Source organism: Mobula hypostoma, chromosome 25, assembly GCF_963921235.1.
Source record: "Mobula hypostoma chromosome 25, sMobHyp1.1, whole genome shotgun sequence".
Taxonomy (NCBI): Eukaryota; Metazoa; Chordata; class Chondrichthyes; order Myliobatiformes; family Myliobatidae; genus Mobula; species Mobula hypostoma.
The window spans coordinates 21,698,154-21,723,038 of record NC_086121.1 but is presented as its reverse complement, the minus strand read 5'-3'; the positions used below and the strand labels follow the sequence as shown (position 1 = coordinate 21,723,038).

General features: G+C 45.2%; 1 protein-coding gene across 3 annotated transcripts in view; it reads right to left on the bottom strand.

Moving 5' to 3' along the window:
- The window catches only part of pusl1 (pseudouridine synthase like 1), a 104,247-nt gene that overhangs the window by 57,999 nt on the left and 21,363 nt on the right, over window positions 1–24,885 (bottom strand). For 2 of the 3 annotated variants that reach the window (XM_063032930.1, XM_063032929.1), the window contains 2 exons: window positions 12,654–12,801; window positions 8,418–8,605 (listed from right to left, as the gene is read on the bottom strand). In XM_063032930.1, coding sequence (XP_062889000.1) covers window positions 8,418–8,605; window positions 12,654–12,710 — 245 coding nt within the window. In that variant the 5' untranslated portion in view covers window positions 12,711–12,801. The remainder of the gene's footprint in view (window positions 1–8,417; window positions 8,606–12,653; window positions 12,802–24,885) is intronic. The other variant, XM_063032928.1, reaches the window with a different exon arrangement.

Below are 24,885 nucleotides of genomic sequence, written 5' to 3'. Positions count from 1 at the left end.
AAGAGCAGAGCAAACTTCGCAGAGAAGCGAGCAGAACCGGCCCGGCGTTTAAATTGTCCAAACGTCCGGTCGTTCCTTGCTCTAAACCCGGGCCCCGTCACAACGGTGCGCTCAGGGCCTGGACACGGTCACCACGTACCGGCCCGGAATCGACCTTTCCAAATCAGCCCGGTGCTTAGATCAATCGGACCTCGCTCTCGGTTTAGATGGACGGACCCCGCTCAGACTCTTCTCCGCTTCGCATGCTCCGACCCTGCCTCGACCTCGCTCCGACTTTACATCGCACCCGCACACCTCGACCCTCGAGTCAGCATCACCTTCGCCCGTCTCCACATTGTTTGCGGTGATCGTTTACCACAGAGAAAGAGTTATTAATAAAGAATTTAGTTGAATTTCTTGCTTTGTGAACCGTCAGTAAGTTGTCACATCCTCAGTAGTGCCATCTTAATCCAGATAAAATGGTGAATCGAAGCCAATATTGTTGGAAAATTTACATTCTTCCTTATACTGAGCATTATCATTTCCTTGACTCTGAATATGATCCCAAACACTGTTGCCTGTAATTATCAGTCAACGTGCTCTTGCCCTATGGGATGTCGAGGCAGAATTGTGCAGCCCGACCCTGAAGGTGCTGTGGTAATTCCACTGCCAGCCATGGTATAATCCCCAACGTTGTCCTACCTGCACCTATAATGGAGGAGTAGAGAAGTGCTCAGGGTGCCGTGAGAACCTCGAGCCCACACGCTGCCAACTCGCAGAAGCCCAACAAGTGCACCACCTCACAAACTACCCACCAGCTCAACCCCTTCTGTGGAAGGGCAGCTCCCTCACTGGCCTCTTCTGTCACCTCAGAACTAGGATAGAGTAAGTCAGTCTCTCTCACGAGAGTCTGCCTCGAAGGAAGCTGCCTGTACTCACTGGAATTTAGAAGAATGTGAGGGGATGTCATTGAAACCTACCGTATATTTAAAGTCCTGATGAAGGGTCTCGGCCCGAAACGTCGACTGTACCTCTTCCTAGAGATGCTGCCTCACCCGCTGCGTTCACCAGCAACTTTGATGTGTGTTGCTTGAATTTCCAGCATCTGCAGAATTCCTCATGTGTTTGTATGTTTAAAGGACTAGATAAGGTGGATGAGGAGACGATGCTTCCTATGGTGGAGGTAGCCAGAACTACAGGGCACAGTTTCAAAATTGAAGGCCGACCTTTTAGAACAGAGGTAAGGAGGATTTTTTTTTTTAGCCAGAGAGTAGTGAATCTGTGGAATGCTCTGCCACAGACTGCGGTGAAGGCCAAGTCCGTGGGTCTATTTAATTGGGAAGTTGATCGTTTCCTAATGGGTCAGGGCATCAAAGGATATGGTGAGAAGGCAGGCGTATGGAATTGTGTGGGATCTGGGGTCAGTCGAGGTGGAATTGACGGAGCAGACTTGACGGGCTGAATGGCCTAACTTTGCTCCTATGTCTTATGGTCTTGTGGAAGGAGGATCTTTTCCATATTGCGCCTGTCTGTGAGCAGTTGTTCAAGTTTAAAGGTACATTTATTATCAAAGTATGTATGTACACAACTCTGAGATTCATCTTCTCCAGATAGCCACAAAACAAAGAAAACCATGGTGCTGTTCAAAGAAAAGCATCAACCCGCCACCCCCACGCACAAAAAAACAAATCGTGCAAATATTAATAAGAACATCAACACCCCGCCCCCACAAACAAAAAAAACAACAAATTGTGCAAAACTCCCTTCAGTGTACCAGCTGTAGGCTAATCAATATCATACACAGAGTTATCATCACTTTTACATTTAGTACAGCTACATAAATTTCAGATTCCAAACATGTCTTTTTATAGCTTTTAACAACCTAAACCTACCCCAAGGAAATATCCATCCGTATCCTCACATTATTGCTCCTACCCTTCAGTGAAAATTTCACAGTTTATGGTATTCCCAAAAATATTTATTCTTTTACAACCAGTTGCAGATTCCTAGACGCACGACTTTACAATCTGAGTAATAGCCCGTCTCTTCCTCAGGCTCCTGCTTCTAGCCTGCTGTGGCTCTGCACAAAGCGAGGGTGGTCAGTTCCACAGCAGTAACCTCAATCCTGAGGGAGTTATAGGATCACCATGGCATAGGAGGAAGGCGTTTAATTCATCCACTTCACACTGAGCCCCTTGTGCCAAGAATTCTGAGCCTTCTCACAAGGCGAGCTAGGATTTGAGAGCCAGGGCACACACAAAATGGAGGCATAAAGTGCTTAAACATTTATTCCTTGCTGTAGGAAAGTCCAGATAAGGTTGGAGTTAGAGGCTGAGAAGTGACGTAACTGAGGTACAGTCATTATTTTTACATTTATAAATGCACCTGGAATATTGTGCAAGGCCTCAAGACCTTACTGAAGGGAGGATGTACTCGTAGTAAACGTTGTGGGGTGAAGCAAAGTTTCACCAGACTGATCTAAAAACAAACTGCTGGAGGAAGCAGCATTCATAGAAGGGAAAAGAGATGAGGAAGAATTTCTTTAGCCAGCGTGTGGAATTCAAAGCCACAGACGGATAGGGAGGCCAAGTCATTCGGTATACTCAAAGTGGAGGTTGATTGGTTCTTAATTAGTCAGAGCATCGAAGGATATTGGGGAGAAGGGAGAATAGGGTTGTGAGGGAAAATAAATCAGGCATGATGGTATGACAGAGCAGACTCGATGGGATGAATGCCTAATTCTGCTCTTACGTCCTATGGTCTTATAGAAATATGGTGTTTAGAGTCAAGACCCTTCAGTTAGACTTCACCAGATTGATTCCTGGTATGGGGATATTGTCCTATCAGCAGAGACTGAGCAGACAAGACCTACACTCTGTGGAATTGAGAAGACGGGATCTCACTAAACACCTTTGAGAATGACATTTCCCCGGGAGTCTACAGCCAGGGTTATTAGAGATGGAGACAGAGACGGGATCACATATCTTTTCACAGAGACAGAAAACCCGTAAGTGCTACAGATGCTCATTTGCTGAGTATATTCAAGAAAAGGGCTGAGGAATTTTTGGATCCCTCAAGGCTATGGGTTCGTTCAGGGAAGTGGTGTTGAGATAAACAAAGAGCCACAAATTTGCTGAATCTTAGAGGATTCATTGGCCTATTCCTGCTTCTAGTTCTTGTATTTACTAGCTCTGGACAATACAGGCAGTGCCTGCACTAATTACCCATTCCAAACATCTGAACTGAGAAGGCAATTAAGAGCCAATAACTGTGGTGGGTCTGGATTCATACACAGACTAGATCAGTTAAGGACAACATATTTCCTTCCCTGAACGTCATTAGTGAACCAAATGATTTTTTAAAACATAGGAACCCAAGGTTACCTCTGATGGACACTATCTTTCTGATTCCAGATTTATTTACGTTCCCAAGGTACCATGTGGGATTTGAACTCATGTCTCTGGACCAGTGGTGTAGAACGCTGGCTGCAGGTACACTGACTTCCAGTGCATCATTATAGCCCCCTAAATGAGCACCAGAAGTTCCACAAAGGAAACGTTTAGGTCAGAAGTCAAAGTTAAAGAGAGAGGCTTGGGAGAGAAGAGAAGAAGTGTTTTATTGGCAGCTGTCCAAACATCATTCACGTTAAGTAAAACTGGTCGATGCAAAGCAAAATTGATGCTACTCACCTTTGCTTTCAAACTAAATTACTTAGGTTTAAAAAAGAGAAACAGTTTTCAAACATCTCTCCTTTAAGTTTGGCTATAGATATTTAAACAAATGGTAAATCTTTCTGATTGTCAACCTATATTTTTCCTGGTCTACAGTTCCGCAGAAAGTGTGTAAATGTATCAAAACAATTATTTTAAGAGCTATGTTGCAATAGCTAATGATCCAGCTGAAACTGGCTAACTGGCCTGACACCAAACTCGTCATTTGATGAATTAATGCGAGTCTTAAATCAGCTTGGCTCATCTTTACAGCTGAGGAAGGTTCTGTCAAATAAGGGCCAGGATGGAAAAAAGGAACCAGCAGAGGAAAAAAAGGAAAATTAAATGTGTTTGTAATCAGTCAGAATTGTACAATGATCCTCGGATTGCGACCTTTTTGTAAAGGGATTAAGTCATTCCTCTGACAGAAAGGGAAAACTCTGGAAGCCTCAAGGCAGATTTTAGCCAATGAGGTGCCTCTGAAGTGCAAACATTGCAGTCATGTAAGAAAAACTACAGTCAATCTGTGCATGGCAAGCCCCCACCAAGAGCAAAACCAGATAGTCAGGTTTTTTCTTTGAGCTTTGCTGATAGAGGGATAAGGACAAACACAGTCACTGAACCTCCACAAAGATGGAGGAGCCTCTCCCAGGATACTTGTGCTGGAATATACTGTGAAGTCAAAGGACAACTAATAACCCAACAAGAAGCACCACTTCCACCTCCCGCGACCCTTCCACTCCCCCCACCATCTCCCTAACTCAGTCACAAACCACGGGCTTACTCAACCCTAGGCCAGCCCAACCCCCTTAATGGCAACTAAAACAACTACACCAGCAAATGCAGCGGTCAAAGTTTGGCTTTCGGTTTGATTGTTGATCCATGCCAGGAGATTGGGGGTTAGGCAACTTGTTTCAGATCTTGAGATAAGCAAGGCACAGGTCAGTACAGATTCCCACATCTCATCTGCTCTATTTTAATTCTGTTAATTTATACACTCCCGCCAGGCAAGTAACCACAGAAGCTGCCAGGTCCCTGTGAACAATATTATTGTTCTTCAGAAAAGGGACACTAATGTTTCTATCAGCTCTGTTTAACATTTACTGCAAGCCTCTCAGTTGTTGGGACACGAAGGAATAAACAGTTTGCCCTTGCTTTGTCCTAGGATGCAAAAAGCCATTCCTGCCCGTCGTTAAGTAGTTCGTAATAAAGGGGAAGGGGGAAGGGAACGTCGAATCAGACCATGAGAGGCCTGCGTCGGGCATTTTCATGCCTTACAAGGCGCAGATTGGAAGTAATAAAGGTTCAAAGTAAATGTATTATTAAAGTACATATATGTCATATATACAACTCTGAGATTCATTTTTTATCATCCATACTCAATCAATCCATAATACAATAACAACCATAGCAGAAAGACCGCACCAATTTGGGCATTCAACCAGCGTGCAAAAGACAACAGACTGCGCAAATACAAAAAGAAAGAAATAATAACAATAAATAGGTAAGCCAGAGACATTGAGAACATGAGATGAAGAGTCGTTGAAAGTGATCCCACAGGTCGTGGGAACTGTCCAGTGTTGGGGTGAGTGAAGTGTCCCCTTTGATGTAAGTACCCGATGGTTGAGGGGTAGGAACTGGTCCTGAACCTGGTGGTGTGAGTCCTGAAGCTCCTGTACCTTCCTCCTGATGGCAGCAGTGAGAAGAGAGCACGACCTGCATTTCCCTATTTTATTCAGCATTTATTATTATTAAAAATGGTGAGACGAGTATTTTAAGGAATTTTGGGCCCCATATCTGAGAATGTGCTGGTATTCAGGGGATCCAGAGGGTCTTCACGTTGAATAGAAGAAGACAGGTCCACTCGCAGCTCCAGTTCCAAACTAGCTCATGAAGTACCTCTCTAAGGTTAGTCAACCACTGTCCAGATCACTCCAGCCGACAGTGACCAAAGCCAGGGCAGACTGTCAGGAGGCAGGTCCCTACATCTGAGGGGTAGGGTCAGCAGAGACCAGTTGACATAGTTACTGAGGCTACGGCAAAATGCTCACACCAGCAAACTATTTCTCAGACAAACAGCAAAGTCAGAGGCTGAAAATGCTAACTGGATGAGCTACAGTTTGTACAAGAATGGTGTTTAGATGCCTTCCAACATTAGAAAACGTGGCACTGTTCCAGGCATTACTCATTACCATAAAAGACTAGTCTGCAAAGATTCTGGTGTATCCTAATCAATGGATTGCTTCTTATGATAACTAATCCCAACGCCCATTCTGCACTCCGAGGTCAACAATAAAATGCAAGCATTTCATCACACTCCCACGAGAGAAGCTCCAGTTTGTAAACTCCACACAATGCCTGTTTTTGCTGCTTTAATACTGAACAAAGATTCCTAGATGCAATTCACTATTGAATACAGGGAGCAGAATGGAGTTTTTCATTTAGCTACCGACAGGCATAATGTATTGATTAGGACACACCAAAAAAAAATCTAATTGAGACTTTAAACACGCAAACACGAGGAAATCCGCAGATGCTGGAATTTCAAGCAACACACATAAAAGCTGCTGGTGAACGCAGCAGGCCAGGCAGCATCTCTAGGAAGAGGTACAGTCGACGTTTCGGGCCGAGACCCTTCGTCAGGACTAACTGAAAGAAGAGCTAGGAAGAGATTTGAAAGTGGGAAGGGGAGGGGAGATCCAAAATGATAGGAGAAGACAGGAGGGGGAGGGATGGAGCCAAGAGCTAGACAGTTGATTGGCAAAAGGGATATGACAGGATCATGGGACGGGAGGCCTAGGGAGAAAAAGGAGAGAGAGAAAAAGAATATATAATAAATAAAGAAACAACGGATGGGGTACGAGGGGGAGGTGGGGCATTAACAGGAATTAGAGAAATCAATGTTCATGCCATCAGGTTGGAGGCTACCCAGATGGAATATACGGTGTTGTTCCTCCAACCTGAGTGTGGCTTCATCTTGACAGTGGAGGAGGCCGTGGATAGACATATCAGAATGGGAATGGGACATGGAATTAAAATGTGTGGCCTCTGGGAGATCCTGCTTTCTCTGGCAGACAGAGCGTAGGTGTTCAGCGAAACGGTCTCCCAGTCTGCGTCGGGTCTCGCCAATATATAGAAGGCCGCATCCGGAGCACCTGACGCAGTATATCACCCCAGCCGACTCACAGGTAATTGAGACTTGTCATTTTTGGTAATAACTAATAACAAAGGCTTTACTAATGCCTGGGGCAGTGCCATGTTTTCTACAGCAAGAAGGCAACTTTACACCATCCTTATATATACACTGCAGCCGCACTCTGATTACTAACTTAACAGAGTCAAATTTTGTGGGGTTTTTTGCTGTTTGTTCTAGAAATAGCTTGATGGTGTAGTTGATTTGACTACGTAAACTAGTCTCCACAGTTCCTATCCCTCTGCAAATAGAAGGGGTCTGTTTTAAATGGTGCTGGCTTCGTACAGCACAGTTCATCTCTTAAAAATATATTATCTCATGATCTCATTTTAAACATAAACCCTCGAGAAAATACTTGCGAAAACACCACAATTTCCTAGTCTCAGTAAATGCCTGGTCTGTCTGGCGCCTTTCCAGATGTCCCTGCTGTCAAATGGCCCAGCAACTTGACATTGAACTTCACACAAAAAGTACAGCAAATTGGTAAGGAACTAGATTGCCTCTAGTGACCACAGAGCTACAATCAACAGGAGGCAGGCAGAATTCTCATTCTCACTCAACTGGTAACCAGTGTTTCAAAACTTAGGTTCTTTTTAAGAACAAGGAAGAACCCAACCAGCCCAATACAAGTTGAGCCAACTGTTCCAAAGATCATCAAAGAAGTCTTCTACTTCGCTCTTATATTGTTTCTGTGCCAATTTTGATCTGACAAATTGTTCAGTTTCGCTCTGCGAGCCCTCGTATCACTGTTTACCACTCTTTCAGCCTCCCGCTTCTGGTGGTGTCGTAGCATTCTCACTATGCTTCGAGGCGAATGGTCTCGGGTTCGGATCTGGCCGACTCCTTGCACGCTTTCCGTCTGTGCTGGGTTGGGCGTCAAGCCAGTAACTCAGGCTCGTAAAAAAAAAATCAAACAAGTGCTAAAGAAATGGCCAGGTTGCTGCCTGATGTGGAGAGGAACAACGTCCTGTCTTTGGGTATGAAATGTCTTCTTATTTCCTGGTGACTATGTGGTACTGATGGTCTCTGATTACACCCTTCCCAAAATTTTCTCTGTATCCATTCTGTCAAAGTGTTTCATAACTTTAAAGTCCTCTGTTGGGTCACCCCACAGCCCTCTTTTCTGAAATCTGTTCATCTTTAACAAGGCCCATACCTTTTGAGTTTTCTCGCCTCCTCACTTTCTCTCAACGCAGCAGATTTACGGAGAGAAGCTAAATTACTGTTTTTAAAAATTATTACAAACATGTATTCATAGAATTCCTCTTAAGTAATTTCGAAACACACATCAGGAATGATTGTATACAAAGTGTTTCCAGTTAATAAGAAGGGTCGACTGTAGTCTTTTCCATCGATGCTGCCTGGCCTGCTGAGTTGCTCCAGCATTCTGTGTGTGCTACTTGAATAAGAGAAGACATCCAGATACTTTTCCCAAATGTGTTTTTGAAGACGACATGAAGAAAAAGAATTTACCACCAATCAATATGCATTGTAGGCCTTTCAAAGCAAGAGGTTACTCCATCCCCGTCACTAACCTGATTGGCTCGGGTTTTAAATGGAAGTTCAGGGCATTGACCAAAAGCTCCTCTGAAAATGGCTGCTTCCCCTCCTTTCTCCGTATGTCAAAGTGAGCAGAATTACACAGAGCGTGGACACCCGTGTCCGTCCGACTAGAGATGAAGACCTTGACCTCGTTGGCAGGCCGGAGTTTTTGCAATGCGCCCTGATGAATACAATGGGAACATGGATTAGGGCACTGCGCACTGTCCTTGGGCACCTTTTCATTTGCAAAAAACGTGGCGCTTTGATGCATCCAGAAAGTGGTATCTTCACTGCTGACAAATCTGAAGCAAATTCATCAAAAAAAAGAGGTGACACCAAGTCTGAATTTTATTTGATGGAAATTATCATGAATAATGGTGTGAGATACGTATTTCACACTCCATGGTAGAGCACCTAGACGAGTTAAAACCTCCGTTGAAAAGTGAGGAGAGGCACTTGATCTGGACATAAGAACTTGCAAAATTTAACAACTGTGGTGAACCACAAGCTGCGTGCTTATCCCCCTGCTCTCCTTGCTTTACACTTACGAGTGTGAGGCTAAGCACAGCTCCAGTGCCACATTCAAGTTCGCTGATGACGCCACTGTCATAGGCAGGATCAAAGGTGGCGATGAGACAGCATACAAGAGGGAGGTTGAAAATCTGACTAAGTGGTACCACAACAACCACTCACTCAGTATCAGCAAAACCGAAGAGGTGATTATTGACTTTAGAAGATCCCAGAGGTCCAAGAGCCAGTCCTCATTGGAGAATCAGAGGTGGAGAGGGTCAGTAACTTTAAATTCCTCGGTGTTATTATTTTGGAGGAGCTGTCCTGGGCAGCGCCTCTACTTCCTTAGGAGTCTATGGAGATTCAATGTGACATCTAAAACTTTGACAAATTTCAATAGATGTGTAGTGGAGAGTATACTGGCTGGCTGCATCGCAGCCTGGTAGGGAAACACCAATACCCTTGAAAGGAAAATCCTACAAAAAGTACTGGATATGGCCCAGTCCATCACGGGTAAAGCCCTTCCCACCGCTGAGCACATCTACATGAAACGCTGTCGTAGGAAATCAGGGACCCCCACCACCCAGGACATGCTCACTTCTCACTGCTACCACCACGAAGAAGGTACAGGAGCCTCAGGACTCACATCACCAGGTTCAGGATCAGGCTCTTGAACCAAAGGGGATAATTTCACTCGCCCCATCACTGGAATGCTCCCACGACCAATGGACTCACTTTCAAGGACTCTTCATCTCATATTCTCAATGTTTATTATTTGTTTATTTATTATTATTTCTTTCTATTTGTACTTGCACAGTATGCTGTCTTCTGCACTGTGGTTAAGCGCCCAAGTTGGATGGTCTTTCATTGATTCTGTTATGGTTATTAGTCTATAGATTTATTGAGTATGCCCACAAGAGAACGAGTCGCAGGGTTGTATGTGGTGAGATAGATACACTTTGGTAAATAACTTTACCTTGAACTTTGAAATGGTGTCGCTGCTGATGGATGACAAGGTGAACCACACAGAGTCTGTAATTAAGATGTGGGGTGACAGGAATGTGTACAAGTGCAACCCAACACATTCTAAACCTCAGGACAAAGAATTTCCAGACTCTATACCAAATCTTCCGACTTTAGGCAACTGGCTCTCTCTGCCTGTATCAGAATCAACTCCGTTTTCGCTCTCTCTGAGACCTGCTGAACATATCCTACGATCAATCAGGCTATCAGTAACACATGGCACGAACTAAAAAACATCATATAATTGTAACTGCTCGATTAGGTTTCATCCCATCACAGATGTTCCCTTTATTCTCCCCCACCTTCTCCTTTCTGCTTCTGATGACCTGAAACAGTAACCTGCCCTGCTGAGTGTTTCCAGAACTTTCTGTTTCTCCATCGGGATACAGCAGTGTGTACCAGCTGGAAAAGGCACTAGTTACTCACCTGAACTATTGCAGCAGCACCTCCCAAACATACGATCACTAACAGATGCACAGGAAATGCCACCACCTACAAGTCCCACACCATATCAACTTGGAAATGCACTCTGTTGTTTCACCACCGTCACACCTCTATTTCACTCCTCTGTCTCTCAGATGGCGACAAGGACGTGTACAGGAGTGATAAAGATCAGCTGGTTGAGTGGTGTCACAACAACAGCCTTGCACTCAAAGCCAATAAGACCAAGCAACTGATATATATGTGTACATATATATACACACACACACATATATAGGCACTTTACCACACATTGCTCTGCGACAACACTGGTGCCAAGTTGTATTAGCCCTAGTGCCCTTCCCTTGGACAACATCGGCGGTGTGGAGAGGGGAGGCTTGCAGTATGGGCAACTGCTGGTCTTCCATTCAACCTTGCCCAGGCCTGCACCCTGGAGACCTTCCAAGGCGCAAATCCATCGTCTCACGATACTAACGGATGCCTATAATAATAACAATACACACACACACTGAGGTCCTTTAACATCTGCCGAACGATGCTGAGGATGTTCTACGAGTCTGTGATGGCCAGTGCTATCATGTTTGCTGTTGTGTGCTGGGACAGCAGGCTGAGGGTAGCAGACACCAACAGAATCAACAAACTCATTCGTAAGGCCAGTGATGATGTGGGGATGGAACTGGACTTTCTCACGGTGGTGTCTGAAAAGAGGATGCTGTCCAAGTTGCATGCCATCTTGGACAATGTCTCCCATCCACTACATAATGTACTGGGTGGGCACAGGAGTACATTCAGCCAGAGACTCATTCCTCCAAGATGCAACACAGACCGTCATAGGAAGTCATTCCTGCCTGTGGCCATCAAACTTTACAACTCCTCCCTTGGAGGGTCAGACACCCTGAGCCGATAGGCTGGTCCTGGACTTATTTCATAATTTACTGGCATAATTTACATATTACTATTTAACTATTTATGGTTCTATGACTATTTATTATTTATGGTGCAACTGTAACGAAAAGCAATTTCCCCCTGGGATCAATAAAGTATGACTATGACTATGACAATGTATGTGTGTGTGTGTGTGTGTGTGTGTGTGTGTGTGTGTGTGTGTGTGAAAATATATATATATATATATATACACACACACACACATTATATAAAATAATATTTATTCCAGTTAATTGGTACTCATTGGAACCATTACATTTTGGCCCAATTAAGCTGCTGCCCCAATTAGCTCAAGTTTCATGGAAATACTTATAAAGCAATGAAAAAGACTAACTACCACTTAACTGAGTAACAGATTACGTACTTAAAAGAAATACAGAACAAATTAGAACACTACCAATACTATAGGCGATTATCTGTCATATGCGATGACAGGAATCCCACGAGGGAAGAGTGTGTAAAAGTGGAAAACTGGAACAGATCTACTCTCTCAACCTCAAGTCCGGGTCCAGTGGTGCGAGTAGACGTCACAAATGGCCTCTTTCCAGTTGCAGTGATGACCGTGACGTATTCTATGCCTTGTCACTCCCTTCGCTCTCCAGGTAGTGTTGCAGGACCACCTTCCTGGCCACTGGATCTCACTGTAGGTCCCATCTGCCCCACCTGCTGGGGCTGACTTTGCAGGCAGGGCAGGCGTGTCCCTATCTCACCCGCCGGCTACCCTCACCTGGTTCAGCCTGCCAGTCAAAGTGCTGTATCAGGTGTGGCCACTGTCGTGTGCAAACAGCTACTTGGAGCCACGGGTGAGAGCTGAGTGCCCAGTGGGGACCAAACGTAACATTCAAGCTGATTGTCCATACCTTCAAATTCTTCGTGGTCTCTAACTAGTTGAAGTAGTGAAATGGTTTCATTTTCACTCCTGGCCATTTCTGGCATCTCAAAGCTTGAATGCTTGAAACTGCAGTGAGCAAAACCATTCTGAATTGTCTTACTGCTTACGTCTCACCAACTACCAGTGACAAAGATCCCTGCTTTTTGAACACAAACACAGGCAACTGACACTATTTAAAAACTGCTCGCTCCAAGCATGGTGTAGTGTCTTATGGCCACACGATGCGCACGTGACTGACGCTTGTTAGAAAATGCTCGACAAGTCTGATGCCCCAATTAGTTTATTCGTTTTATTCAGCGACACAGCAAGGAGCAGGCCCTTCCAGCTCTTCGAGGTACGACGTCCCACCAACCCTCTGACAAGCTCAATTAACTTTAACCCAATCACAGGACAATTTACAATGACCAATTTAACCTACCCAGTACATCTTCAGACTGTGGGACGAAACAGGAGGACTCGGGGTAAACCCACACATTCCACGGGAAGGACGTACAGAGACTTCTGACAGATCAGTGCCGGAATTAAATTCCAATCTCCGGGACCCACTACTGTGGCAACATATTGTCCTACGCAAACAAAGAGAACCTCTGTTATTTCCCAATTTCTTTAATAGTCGTCCCAATTGAACGGCTGTCCTGATTAACAGATGGCCCAATTAACTGGAATCCACGGAATAATTTATGTATTTTTTCATTATTATGTATTGCAATATACTGCAGCCACAAGACAAACAAATTTCACAACATATGTCAGTGATATAAAACCTGATTCTCGTTCTTCACTGTTGGTCTAAATCCTGGAACAGTCTCCCGACAACACCAAGGGAGCAGTATGTCTATGAAACTGCGTGCCTAGAGTAGATTTGTTCCTATTAGAACCATAATATATCGTGGGGAATGTTGGACTTGGTATATGTGTTTCAAATTGCCCATAATTCCAAACAGACTAGATTTTTCTTAAATAATGCCACATTTTCTCCACATACAATCTTCTTATCCAATTCCTAAGGATTCAGTTGTAAAGCCAGATGAAGAATATAAATTTGCCAGATTTTGATTTTTTTTTTAAAAACAGCCGTATTTACAAGATCAAATGCGGAGAAACCCCATGAAGTGGACTACAGCTGTGTGTCTGTATTCCAGAGCAGGGAAACTGTACGGCATTCTCTAGTCTTTATTCTCTACTTTGCAGGGGTTGTGAAAAATAGTTGGAAAAGCAGAAATTTAAAAAAGAAATCAAACATTCATGAGAGAAAGGCAGCTTCACATTTTCCACTGTCATTCTTTCCCCATGGTGCGCACACTGCCGTAAGAACCCTGCTTGACAACTCTGGTGAAACTGTTAACTCTCTCTGGCAACCATCATCAGGCGATCTGTATTCAAGCTATTTCTGTATCTGGTGACAACATTGCTGGAAATCTATAGCTGTCCTTGTTCAAGCTCCCTGAAGGATAAAGTTACCCAAGTGTTGTTGAGTCCAAGGCTGCAAACTGCTGGTGTTTAAATGGAATTTTAAAACTGACGAACATGTAACAGGAGTGAGGTTGTAAGGCACCAAGGCTGAGAAAGGGAAAGAATAATTTGCAAGAAAAAAGAGAACAGGAGTGGGTTACCTGGCCTCTTTAGCATACTCCATCGTTCAATAAGATCATTGTCAACTTTCCTGTCCAATCCCCATATCTGCTGATTTCCTCAATGTCCAAAAATCAGTGGATCTCATTCGTACATAGAATCAATTACCGTGTATCAATGGCCCTCTGAGTAATGAATTCCAAAAATTCACACAAAAGAAAACAGAACACTGGAAGAACTCAACACCTGTCAAAGTCAACTTGTGTCTTTTGCCTCTCTAGTTGCTGCCTGACTCGCAGAGTTCCTTCGACATTCTGTTTTCCTGCAAAAAAAGTTTCCAAAGAAGCACAACCTCTTGTGCAGAGAAATATCTCCTCCTCTTTGTGCCTTCTAAGAACTGCACATCCAGTGACAAGCTATTATGATATAATTGGTACTGTTTTATGCTCTTATCAGACAGATAATAAGCAGCTTGAGAACACACTGTGTTGTGAGTAGGTAGAGTTTGGCACTCAATGGGGAGAGATTTGGCTGTGGTATTCAGCCAGAAGCTCGATAAGTATTTTGCAGGACCATACGTAGACAGCAAGGAAGAAGGGCACGTGAAACTGCCCTTCCCTAATGTCAGCATGAACTCAATGGGCCGAACAGCCCCCTTCTATACTGCAACCAAACAAGACTTCAGGCAGAAAGTGACGTGGATTTGTTTTTGTAGTATGCCAGGGAGGACCGGCCAAGTTACCAGGATAATTTACCATCCTTCTTTACCCACCCATGGAAGAGATACACTCAGTGGCCACTTTATTAGGAACACTTGCACACCTGCTCGTTAATGAAAATATCGAATCAGCCAATCATGTGGCAGCAACTCAATACATAAAAGCATGCAGACATGGTCAAGAGGTTCAGTTGTTGTTCAGGCCAAACATCAGAATGGGGAAGAAATGTGATCTAAGTGTCTTTGACTGTGGAATGATTGTTGGTGCCAGACGGGGTGGTTTAAGTATCTCAGAAACTGCTGATCTCCTGGGATTTTCAGACACAACAGTTCCTAGCGTTTACAGGGAATGGTGCAAAGAACAAAACAACATCCAGTGAGTGGCAGTTCAGTGGGCAAAAATGCCTTGTTAATGAAAGAGGGAATGGCCAGACTGGTTCAAACTGACAGGAAGGCGACAGTAACTCAGATAACCCCGCGTTACAACAGTAGTGTTTAGGAGAACATCTCTGAACGCACAACATGTCGAACCTTGAGGTGGATGGGCTACAGCAGCAGAAGACCACGAGCAATTAAAAAAAACTGCTGGCCTGTATAGACTGGGAAGGCGAGGTGTCGGGACCAGAGGTGAGAGATGGGCCGATTTCGCTCGCGCTCCTGCGATGTTCGCTCCTAACTCCACGGTGCTAAGGCTGTGAGACTCCCCAGGCTGTTGTGTTTCGGGCCCGCAAGCTCCACGCCAATTTGCCCCGCTAACATGATGAACTGAGACCGAGGCTTCGAGCCTACTCTGGGCCACTCCGGGGAGCGGGACTCAAGGACTCATTTTGGTTCCAAATGCTGCTGCTCGCTTCTATTGTTTGCACGATTTGTGATTGTTTTTCTCTTACTATGCGCATCAGGTGTTGGTCTTTTTTTAAAAATTCAGTTCTTTCCAGCTTCTTGCTTTGTGGCCGCCTGTAAGCAGACAAATCTCAAGGTCGTATAGTTTATACTTTCTTTAATAATAAATGTACTTTGAATCTTTGAACTTGACGTATACACAGTGGCCACTTTATTAGGTACAGGAGGTACCCAATGGAGTGGCCACAGAGTGCATGCTACAGCCTTCATTATATGCCTAGGATTTAGACTGGAGCTTGAGCTGGTGGCTTGAAGACATTTGTGTTGTCCACCAAGCCAAAATGAAAAGATTAACAGAAAACGCGACGTATTTCTGTCTGGTTTCAGCTGGCTGCTAAAGGCTCTGGTGATACGTGGCTGCATAACCGTAAGAAGAATGCATATGCACAACACATGCAGACGTTGCTGGACTCAACTACAAACTGTGACTAACTCAAGTTTCTGCTTTTTCTTACACTGAGAGCCCCATTATTTTTCCATTGGCAGAGCTCCTAAACATACAGCAGTTCCAAATGCCAAGAACAAAAAAACTTGCAGTTGAAAGACAAAAAAAAAAGGAGATTGGAACACATGGGTTTACAAGATCTAATATCTTGGTAAACACTGGAAATGGTGAAGGAGGTCAAGTCGAGAGTTAAACCCTGTTCCAGCCATGCTCCCTGCAAGATAAAGAAAGAGGGAGTTATTGAAGACAAACTTTTGAGAATAACGATGTTGGAAATGCATTGTAAAGTTCTTCGCCAGTTAACACTGGAACTGGGTTTCACTGCCACACCTTACACAGTTATTGGAAGACCACCACTCATATTGTGCACAATCTGTTTCGATGCCACAGCAGAAACAGTCAAATTGCCACCTGTGGAGGCACTTCAATACATGGGAGAAAGATGATAAGAATATCCACAAATGGAATTAATGGCACGTGGCAGCTAAAGAAGGCAGCTGACTCATAGACACGTAGCAAAGCCAGACAGATTGCAAGAGATGGATGCAAATTAAACATGCCCCTTCAATGGGCAATCACTGGGCAAATCAATGGGCAAAAACAAAAACCCTCGTCAGGTCAGTCAGCATCAGTGGATAGGAAGAGTCAATATTTTCATTTGAGAAAACTGTATCAGAGTTGGTCTGGAAAACAGGCTTCCACCTCTCAGAGGTTGAACACCAACCACTCAGCAGCAAGTTTTAGTGGTAGATCCTATTTTGCCAAAAGCTCTTTGCAACCCTGAAGGCCATCATAAAAATACAAGGTTGGTATATAATTAATTAGCTAAGACAAATTAGTAAAATTTTCCACATGATTCCATAGTGAATGATTCACTTCCAGATGGAAGAACTGAATAACTATTTTTGGTTAGTGCCTTCTAATAAACAGCAGATGTTAACAATAATTTTGAATGTGTGCTTCTGAGATATCACGTGGTGAAGGGCAAGGTTTGTCAACATGGGCTCAGGAAACCAGATATATATTGCAATATTGTGTGTGTGACAAATTGCTTTTTTCTGAAGTGGGAATTGATTACAATTATTTCTGGGTTGAGCTGTGGTTATCACTATTGTTTTAATCTGTACCAGTTACAAAACACACTGCTGTGATTTGCCTATGTAATTTCAACAGTACCTCCAAAACTCGTGACCTCTGCCACCAAAACAGGGCAAAAGGGTCCTTGGCCAATGGGGAACACCATCATCTGCAGATTTCTCTCCATCCTGATTTGGAAAGAGCATCACTGGTCCTGCATTGTTGCTGTGTTATACTTCTTCGAACTTCTTTCCCAATGTTGCAGAACCTTCACCATAAAGACTGTGGATTAGGGGTTCCCAACCCGTGGTCCATGGACACCACGCTTATTGGTATTGGTCCATGGCATAAAAAAGGTTGGGATCCCCTGCTTTAGAGGTTTTCATGATAGCAGCTCATCATCATGTTTTCAATGGGCAGTAAAGCCTTGACAATGGCACACCCAAGAAAACCCAGCGTGCTATCCAAAATTGATCCTTTATCCTCAAAACTAAAATTGATGACCTTTAACTCTTTAACTCTCTGCCGTTTGGGGAGCTTGCTGTGTGGGCTTCCAGTAACTACTATTCCTGCAAGACAACAGTGACTACACCTTAAAATTACTTCATTATCTACAAATCACTTCTAATCAGCCACAATTTTATGAAGTGGAGATAAAACAGCGCGAGGGCCTCTTCCTAGGGTAAGGATTAGGGTACGGACCCCTCGGTTAATGGTAAGGGTCCACAGGACCCCTGGGCTGTGTCTGTGAAACGCAAGCATTTCCTCCCTCCCTCCCATCGGCAAATCTATTGACATACTTGGATGCAGAGCTTGTCCGAAGAATTTCAGGATAGCGGGCCAGAAATCTCCCTTTTTCATCAACTGCAGAACTGGACGTAAATCACAGCAGCACATGAAGGGAATCAACTTTTAAGGAAGCTACAATGAAGAATTCAGTCGAATTCCAATATGATGATCTCTGACAGGCTCAAGACAGGCAGGCAGACAAACACGCACGGAACAGAAAAAAGAACACACAATCGAGGATCAGATCTGCTGAAGGGTTGACCCATGATTATCCTGTTCCAACGAGAACTGGTTTTAATAAAAGTGTTCCTTCCAAAAGAATCTGTGAAATATGAGGTTTACATTATTACCGCACACAGATTCCATAAATGTGACTCAGCCAATATAAATCCTACCATGAAGGTTAAGACATCGTGGCATGAACAACAAGCTTCTCTTGCTGCTTGTCTATTCTCTCCTTCCCCCTCCTTCTGTTGCTCGAAGGCTCCCAAAGCACCAGTGACCCTCCAGCGTGTCATCCCAGTCCCCAGCCTTCAGGACCCTGCTGGCAGCACGGCCAAAGCTATTTCTGTGCAAGAGGCGTATACGCCAGCAGTCTTCATGGCATCGGGATCAGAAGTGGGAGACCTTCTTCAAAGATACCAGTAAGACTGAAAGAGTGCAGAGAAAATTTGCAACGACGTCACCGGAACTCAAGGACTAGAGTTATAGGGAGAGGTTGAATAGGTTAGGACTTTATTCTTTGTACATCCAGCCTTGTCGTAGGGTTTGGAGGCTTGTGTGCCTCAATGGCCTGGAGAGAGATGTCGGCTGGAGTCAGGACCTTGTGCTCTGGCTCTTGATAGGGTCATCCATGTCAAATGGGTCGAAGGGTAGAGGCCAGACTAAGAGTGGTTCACCAGTCCTCCATGTTCAGGGGTTCAGCTCAGAGCCAACCACCCTGACTGGTCAAACAAAATTGTTACAGAGACGGCAATGAAGAATCCTTCTACATCTGCGTGCGACAGTATGGACAGACAGAGACGGAGGACCTTCATTGCTGTCCTAAATGCCAGTGGCATAATGGGCTGTAGGTAAGTTATTCCTTGGAGCGTAGGAGAATGAGGGGAGATTTGATAGAGGTACACAAAATTACGAGGGGTATAGATGGAATAAATGCAAGCAGGCTTTTTTCCCACTGAGGTTGGGTGAGACTAGAGCTAGGGGTCATGGGTTCAAGGTGAAAGGTGAAATGTTTAAGGGGAACATGAGGGGGATCGTCTTCACTCAGAGGGTGGTGAGAGTGTGGAAAGAGCTGCCAACGGAAGTGGTGATGTGGGTTTGATTCAACATTTAAGAGAAATTTAGATAGGTACATTGATGGAAGGGGTATGGAAGGCTGTGGTCTGGGTGCAGGTCAACCAGACAGGGCAGAATAGTAGTCCAGCACAGACTAGATGGGCTGAAGGGCCTGTTTCTCTGCTGTAGTGCTATGACTATTATTGGGTTTGGAAGATGAAATCCTTGCGACATAACAGATGAGTAAATTGAACTTTGAAGAAAAATTTGAAATATTTATTTATTCATTTATGACTCTATGATTTAGCAGGCTGGCCAGAACGTGGTTGATGTGGTCAAAATACGAGTGAGTTGTGACCAGGCCTGTAAAACCAATGCCTGTGTTGCACCATTAGTCACTCTCCTTCCTTGCAGCGACTCGAATCAGGTGAAATGTTCAAACCACCAGAATGCAATTAAACATATTCCTCTCCGTGGCCTGTCCCCACCACCAAGTCTGCCTCTCTTGTGTCCATTCAGCGGGTTAAACAAAGCAATTTCCTGGATGGAAACAGAGTAATCTCTTGAATTCAATCCAGGTTAGAGGTTGTTAAACAAATCTCCAGATTCACCTCATAACTAATAGATAACGATCTGATCTATTCTGTATGGAGAATAGGTGAGCAGACTGCAGCAAGTGTGGCCCACAATAGACTAAAGACCTGACATCTCCGCCCTTTGGCGTGGTCTCTGGCTCCTGCTCACTTCCTCCACACAACAAGGACAGCAGGAATGGATGTTTTGCAGGGACGGTTTGGGTATTACGCCCAAGTGAGCTTTGTTGAGAAACTGGACAGCTACAGGAAAGAAGATTGGGAGACGACGTGTCGTCCTGGTGGCGATGGACTTGTAGCCTCTCCCTGATGGCAATCTGGTGAATGGGTGACTGCTGGGGTAGGTGGAGTCAGCAGTAACTTTTTTGTCTCTTTTCTTCACTCTGCCGATGAACAAGTCTTTTAATGTCGGCAGCTGACAGCCAGCGATCCTCTCCGCTAAGTGAACCACTCACCGCAAAGCTGGACTTGGAGAGGGAGGAGGCAGCGGGAAATCAAACAGTGATGGAGATGGTCACAACAATCTCAGTGACGGCTGAGTAAAAATTCATCATGATTCAGCCTGAGCTGTTAAGTTTCCGAAGCTGGTATAGGAAGAGCAATCTCCACTGGGTGATGAGCTTGTCCCACTTCAGTGTGTTGGTAGTTCCCAGGAACTTGAGTGACTCGACCACAGACACAGCCTGACCATTAACTTCCAAGGGAGGGGTGCAGGTAGGGGGCTGTCGGTGGAAGTCGATCCTCCTTTCCGCTGTCTAGATAGCATTAAGCTCCTAGTTGTTACAAACACACCATGCTACAAGACGGTCCAGAAATCCAGTGACCCACCAGTGCGGAGTCTGGAGGATGCTCAGAATAGATCGCCCACCCCTTGACCTCGCCGTCTCGGGGGTAACGCCTCACAACACACATTCCCAATGAATCAGATTGTTTCCCCTTCGTTGAAGGCTCAAACTGACAGCACCCAACCCAATCCACAGTACACCACTCTAACAAGTGGGTGAAGGAAGCAGTCCCTCATGGTGCATGTATTTAAAGCAACAATTAGAGGACAGAAACAAGGAAGGGCCACACGGTAGTTGGCGCTGCTCCCTCACAGCTCTACTGACCTCCAATGCCAGCCCTATGCAGCTTCCACCTTCTCCCTGACCTCCAAACCCAAAGATGTCAGGTCAATTAGACTAGACTTAGCATAGGTAGGCAGAAGAAGAATCAGGCTGGAGCTGATGGGCCTGTGAAAGCAAACGGATTACCTGAAAATAAATGGAGAATGGGATTTCTCTATGAGCAGCATAGACTTGACGGCCTGAAGGACCTCCTTCTACGCCAGGAAAAAATTGAAAAATTCACAGTAAGTGAATGGCTTATGTATGGGTGAAATCTGTGCAGAAGCGAAGTAACCTTGGGCCACCCGCACGGGTTAGGAAAAAGCTGCAGAGGGGTGCATCATTGGCACTGGCCTCCCCGGCACGGAGAACATCTTCAAAAGGCAGTTCCGTTACACAGGCAGCATTCGGACCCCCATCACCCGGGGCACGCTCTCTTCTCATTACTACCATCGGGGAGGAGGGACGGGAGCTGGAAAACACACTCAAAGTCTTAGAAGCAGCTCGGTCAGGTCTCTGAATGGACAGCAAGCCAACCCACAAACACTGCCTCACTATTTCTGCTCTCTTTTTGCACAGTACTACATATTGGATAAAATAAGAAGGTGGTTGGGAAACAGAAATAAGAGAACTTTGTTTTGTATTAGCTGAGTAGTACTAAGTGTTATTTGGTAACTGGAAAGACGTGATTTAGAGTACTGTGCACCCTAGCTCTATACAGGCATCCATTAGTCTCATGAGACCATGGATTTGCTCCTTGAAAGGTTTCTAGGGCGCAGGCCTGGGCAAGGTTGTATGGAAGACCGGCAGTTGCCCATGCTGCAAGTCTCCCCTCTCCATGACACCGATGTTGTCCAAGGGAAGGGCACTAGGGCCGGTACAGCTTGGCACTGGTGTCGTCGCAGAGCAATGTGTGGTTAAGTGCCTTGCTCAAGGCGCTGCCTCTGCTGAGGCTCGAATTAGCGACTTCAGATCACTACACTGACGCCTTAACCACTTGGCCACGCGCCAACAATGCCTAGCTCTCTCTCTCTCTATATATATATATATATATATGTGTGTGTGTGTGTGTGTGTGTACACCTAAGACTTTTGCATGGTATTGTATATATTTTATATATTTCTAATAGTAATTTATGCATTTTATCTACTAAACTGTACTGCTGCCGCACAATAACACATTTTATGACACATGTCAGTGAAATTAAACCTGATTCTGATAACTCAAGGATGAAGAGAAAATTGATCAATTTGATCCACTCTCCTGTTCTAGCAGTCATGAACAGTGACTTATGAGTGTACAGGGTAATGAACGAGTTGAACTTTGAAAGATCCAAGCTGCTTATCCTGATTAACTTCCACGTTAAACTATTTCAAGAACCAATCCATGTTTGGTGAAGTTATGCTTTGTTGCAGTTCTCTAAATCACAGAGTTTTGATTGATCCTCTGCATCCTGAGGGGAAATGATTTGAATACCTTGATCATTCTGTTAGCTGCATCTTTTCCACCATGAGAGCAAAGTTTGATGCACCAGTGCTATGGGTCCCTGAACGTAGGGCACAATTTTCAATAGCAAACTCTACGTACTGCCAAAACCTTCATTTGAATCAGGCTTAGGAAAAGTTCATTCAACCTATTGTGCCTACGCTTGGTCCTAACAACGATGTTAGCAAAATCTCTCACATCTACTAGAAGGCATTGAGGTTGAAGAAGACGTTGGTGAGGCCAAATTTGGAGTAGTGTGCGCAGTTCTGGTCACAGGAAATATATCAAAGATTGAAAGAGTGCAGAGAAAATTGACAAGGATGTTGCCAGGACTTAAGGACTGAGTTAGCAGGAAAGGCTGAATAGGTTAGGCCATTATTCCCCGGAGCGCAGGAGAATGAGGGGAGATTTGATAGAGATACACAAAACTATGAGGGGTATAGATAGGGTAAGTACCTACAGGCTTTTTCCCCTGAGGTTCAGTAAGACTAAAATTGTATAGTGCTGCATATTGGTTAAAATAAGAAGTTACGGGACTAGAAGACAAAGGTTTAGAGTGAAAGGTGAAATATTTAAGGGGAATCTGAGGAGAAATCTCTTCACTCAGAATGTGAAACGAGCTGCCAGCAGAAGTGGTAATTGTGAGTTCAACTGCAGCACTGAATGGATCAGGGGGGTAGGGAGGGTCATGGCCCAGATACAGGTAGATGGGACTAGGCAGAAAAACAGGTTCGTACAGGACCTGTTTTGGTGCAGGGGTGCTCTATAACACCAACAGATAAGCCTCCAGCCATATCGTTCTTCTTACGATGCTCATCCCTTTCAAGTGTACAGCTCTGCTTCTCGACGTACCACATTCAGTACAGCGCGTGAATACCCGTAAGAAGTCAGCGGTAATTGTGGAGTGATGTTATTCAATGCTGATAGTTGTAATAATTGTGTCTTATAAGCCACTGATTATGGTCGTCATCAGGAAAGCAGCTGTTTTAACAAAAATAGAATTCAATTTTCAAAGGTCAGTAGTTAGCTCAGAATCTTGTTTTGCTATGCTCTAATAAGGCTAAATCCAGCATTCTCACAAGGTGTCATAACATTCAATGGTACACTGAGTATCTGTCCCGGTTCTTCTGAACTTTATATTCAAAATATATTTATTATCAAAGGATATATGGCGTATTCAGCCCTGAGATTTGTCTTCTCCACAGACAGCCACGAAACAAAGATGAACCATGGAGCCTGTTCAAAGAAAACAAGCATCAACCCCCCTCCCACAATGCGCAAAAAAATTGTGCTCATGGTAACAAAAGAAAAGTGAAAGCACAGAATATAAAACACAAAATCAAAAGGCATATTTCGGTTCAGCTCAGTGTTTGTTATCTGCAGGCCACCCCGATTCAAGGTCGACCAAACTAACAACAAAAATAGGAGCAACCGTAAAAACTAGAACACGTCATAAATATGTATTAAAATCCAATATGCACGTCAACTAAACCTTGCTTTGGCATCATCGATGGGGAGGAGAGAGAGAGAGAGAGAGAGAGGGGGGGAGAGAGAGAGAGGGAGGGGGAGAGGGAGGGGAGAGAGGGAGGGGAGAGAGGGAGGGGAGAGAGGGGGACAGGGAGGGGAGAGAGGGGGAGAGGGGGGAGAGAGGGGGAGGGAGAGGGAGAGGGATGGAGAGGGAGGGGAGGGAGGGGAGAGAGGGGGAGAGAGGGGGAGAGAGGGAGAGGGAGGGGAGGGAAGGGAGGGGGGGAGAGAGGGGGAGAGGGAGGGAGGGGGGAGAGGGGGGAGAGAGGGGGAGAGGGGGGAGAGAGGGGGAGAAAGGGGGAGATGGGGGAGGGGGGAGGGGGGAGAGGGAGGGGGAGAGGGAGGGGGAGAGAGGGGGAGGGGGAGAGGGAGGGGGAGAGGGGGGAGAGGGAGGGGGAGAGGGGGGAGAGGGAGGGGAGAGGGGGGAGAGGGAGGGGGGAGAGAGGGGGGAGGGGGGAGAGAGGGGAGAGAGGGGGAGAGAGGGGGGAGAGAGGGGAGAGAGGGGGGAGAGAGGGGGAGAGAGGGGGGACCATCACACACAGACACCTTCCTCCGGCAGCAGCGAGGGAGAGGCTGGTAGACGGTGCTGAACACTCACTCGCCCTGTGCCTCCACCTTGAAGATTTGAATCCTCGTCAGCGCTTCAGTCGACGAGGGATGGAGTCGATCGTGGACTGGCGCCCTGTCTCCATGCTTCCTGGCCTCCACGTCGCATGCGATGCTCGCAGTCTTGTGGAACCCTCTCGGAGACAGCAAAGCGCCAATTGGCCCGAAAACACCCCACCAGGATGTAGATAACAGGCTCCAAATGTAGCCCATTTCACACTCCCGGAAGCAAAGCCAAGACGTATTGTATAATCTCTCACCCATTTTCGTCATAACCTTGAAACTTTGTCTTATTTTACACAGTGTTTCTTTCCTCCCCGGAGTGTCCATAGTTCATTGTGAAAGAACAGGTTGGCAATGCCAATTCTCCCGCTAACCTTGCCCCTTTGCCTGGTTAGTCACTCCCCCTCGTTCTGTCCCTGGTCTCCATGCAGCAGTCCACACACTTTGCCCTCCCGTTCTGCAGTTCTTGGGGGTTCACCATTTACACACCCCAACAGTAAAACAATCGCTAGCTTGGCTAATCAGAACAATCCCTTTAGCTAACGTGCTCT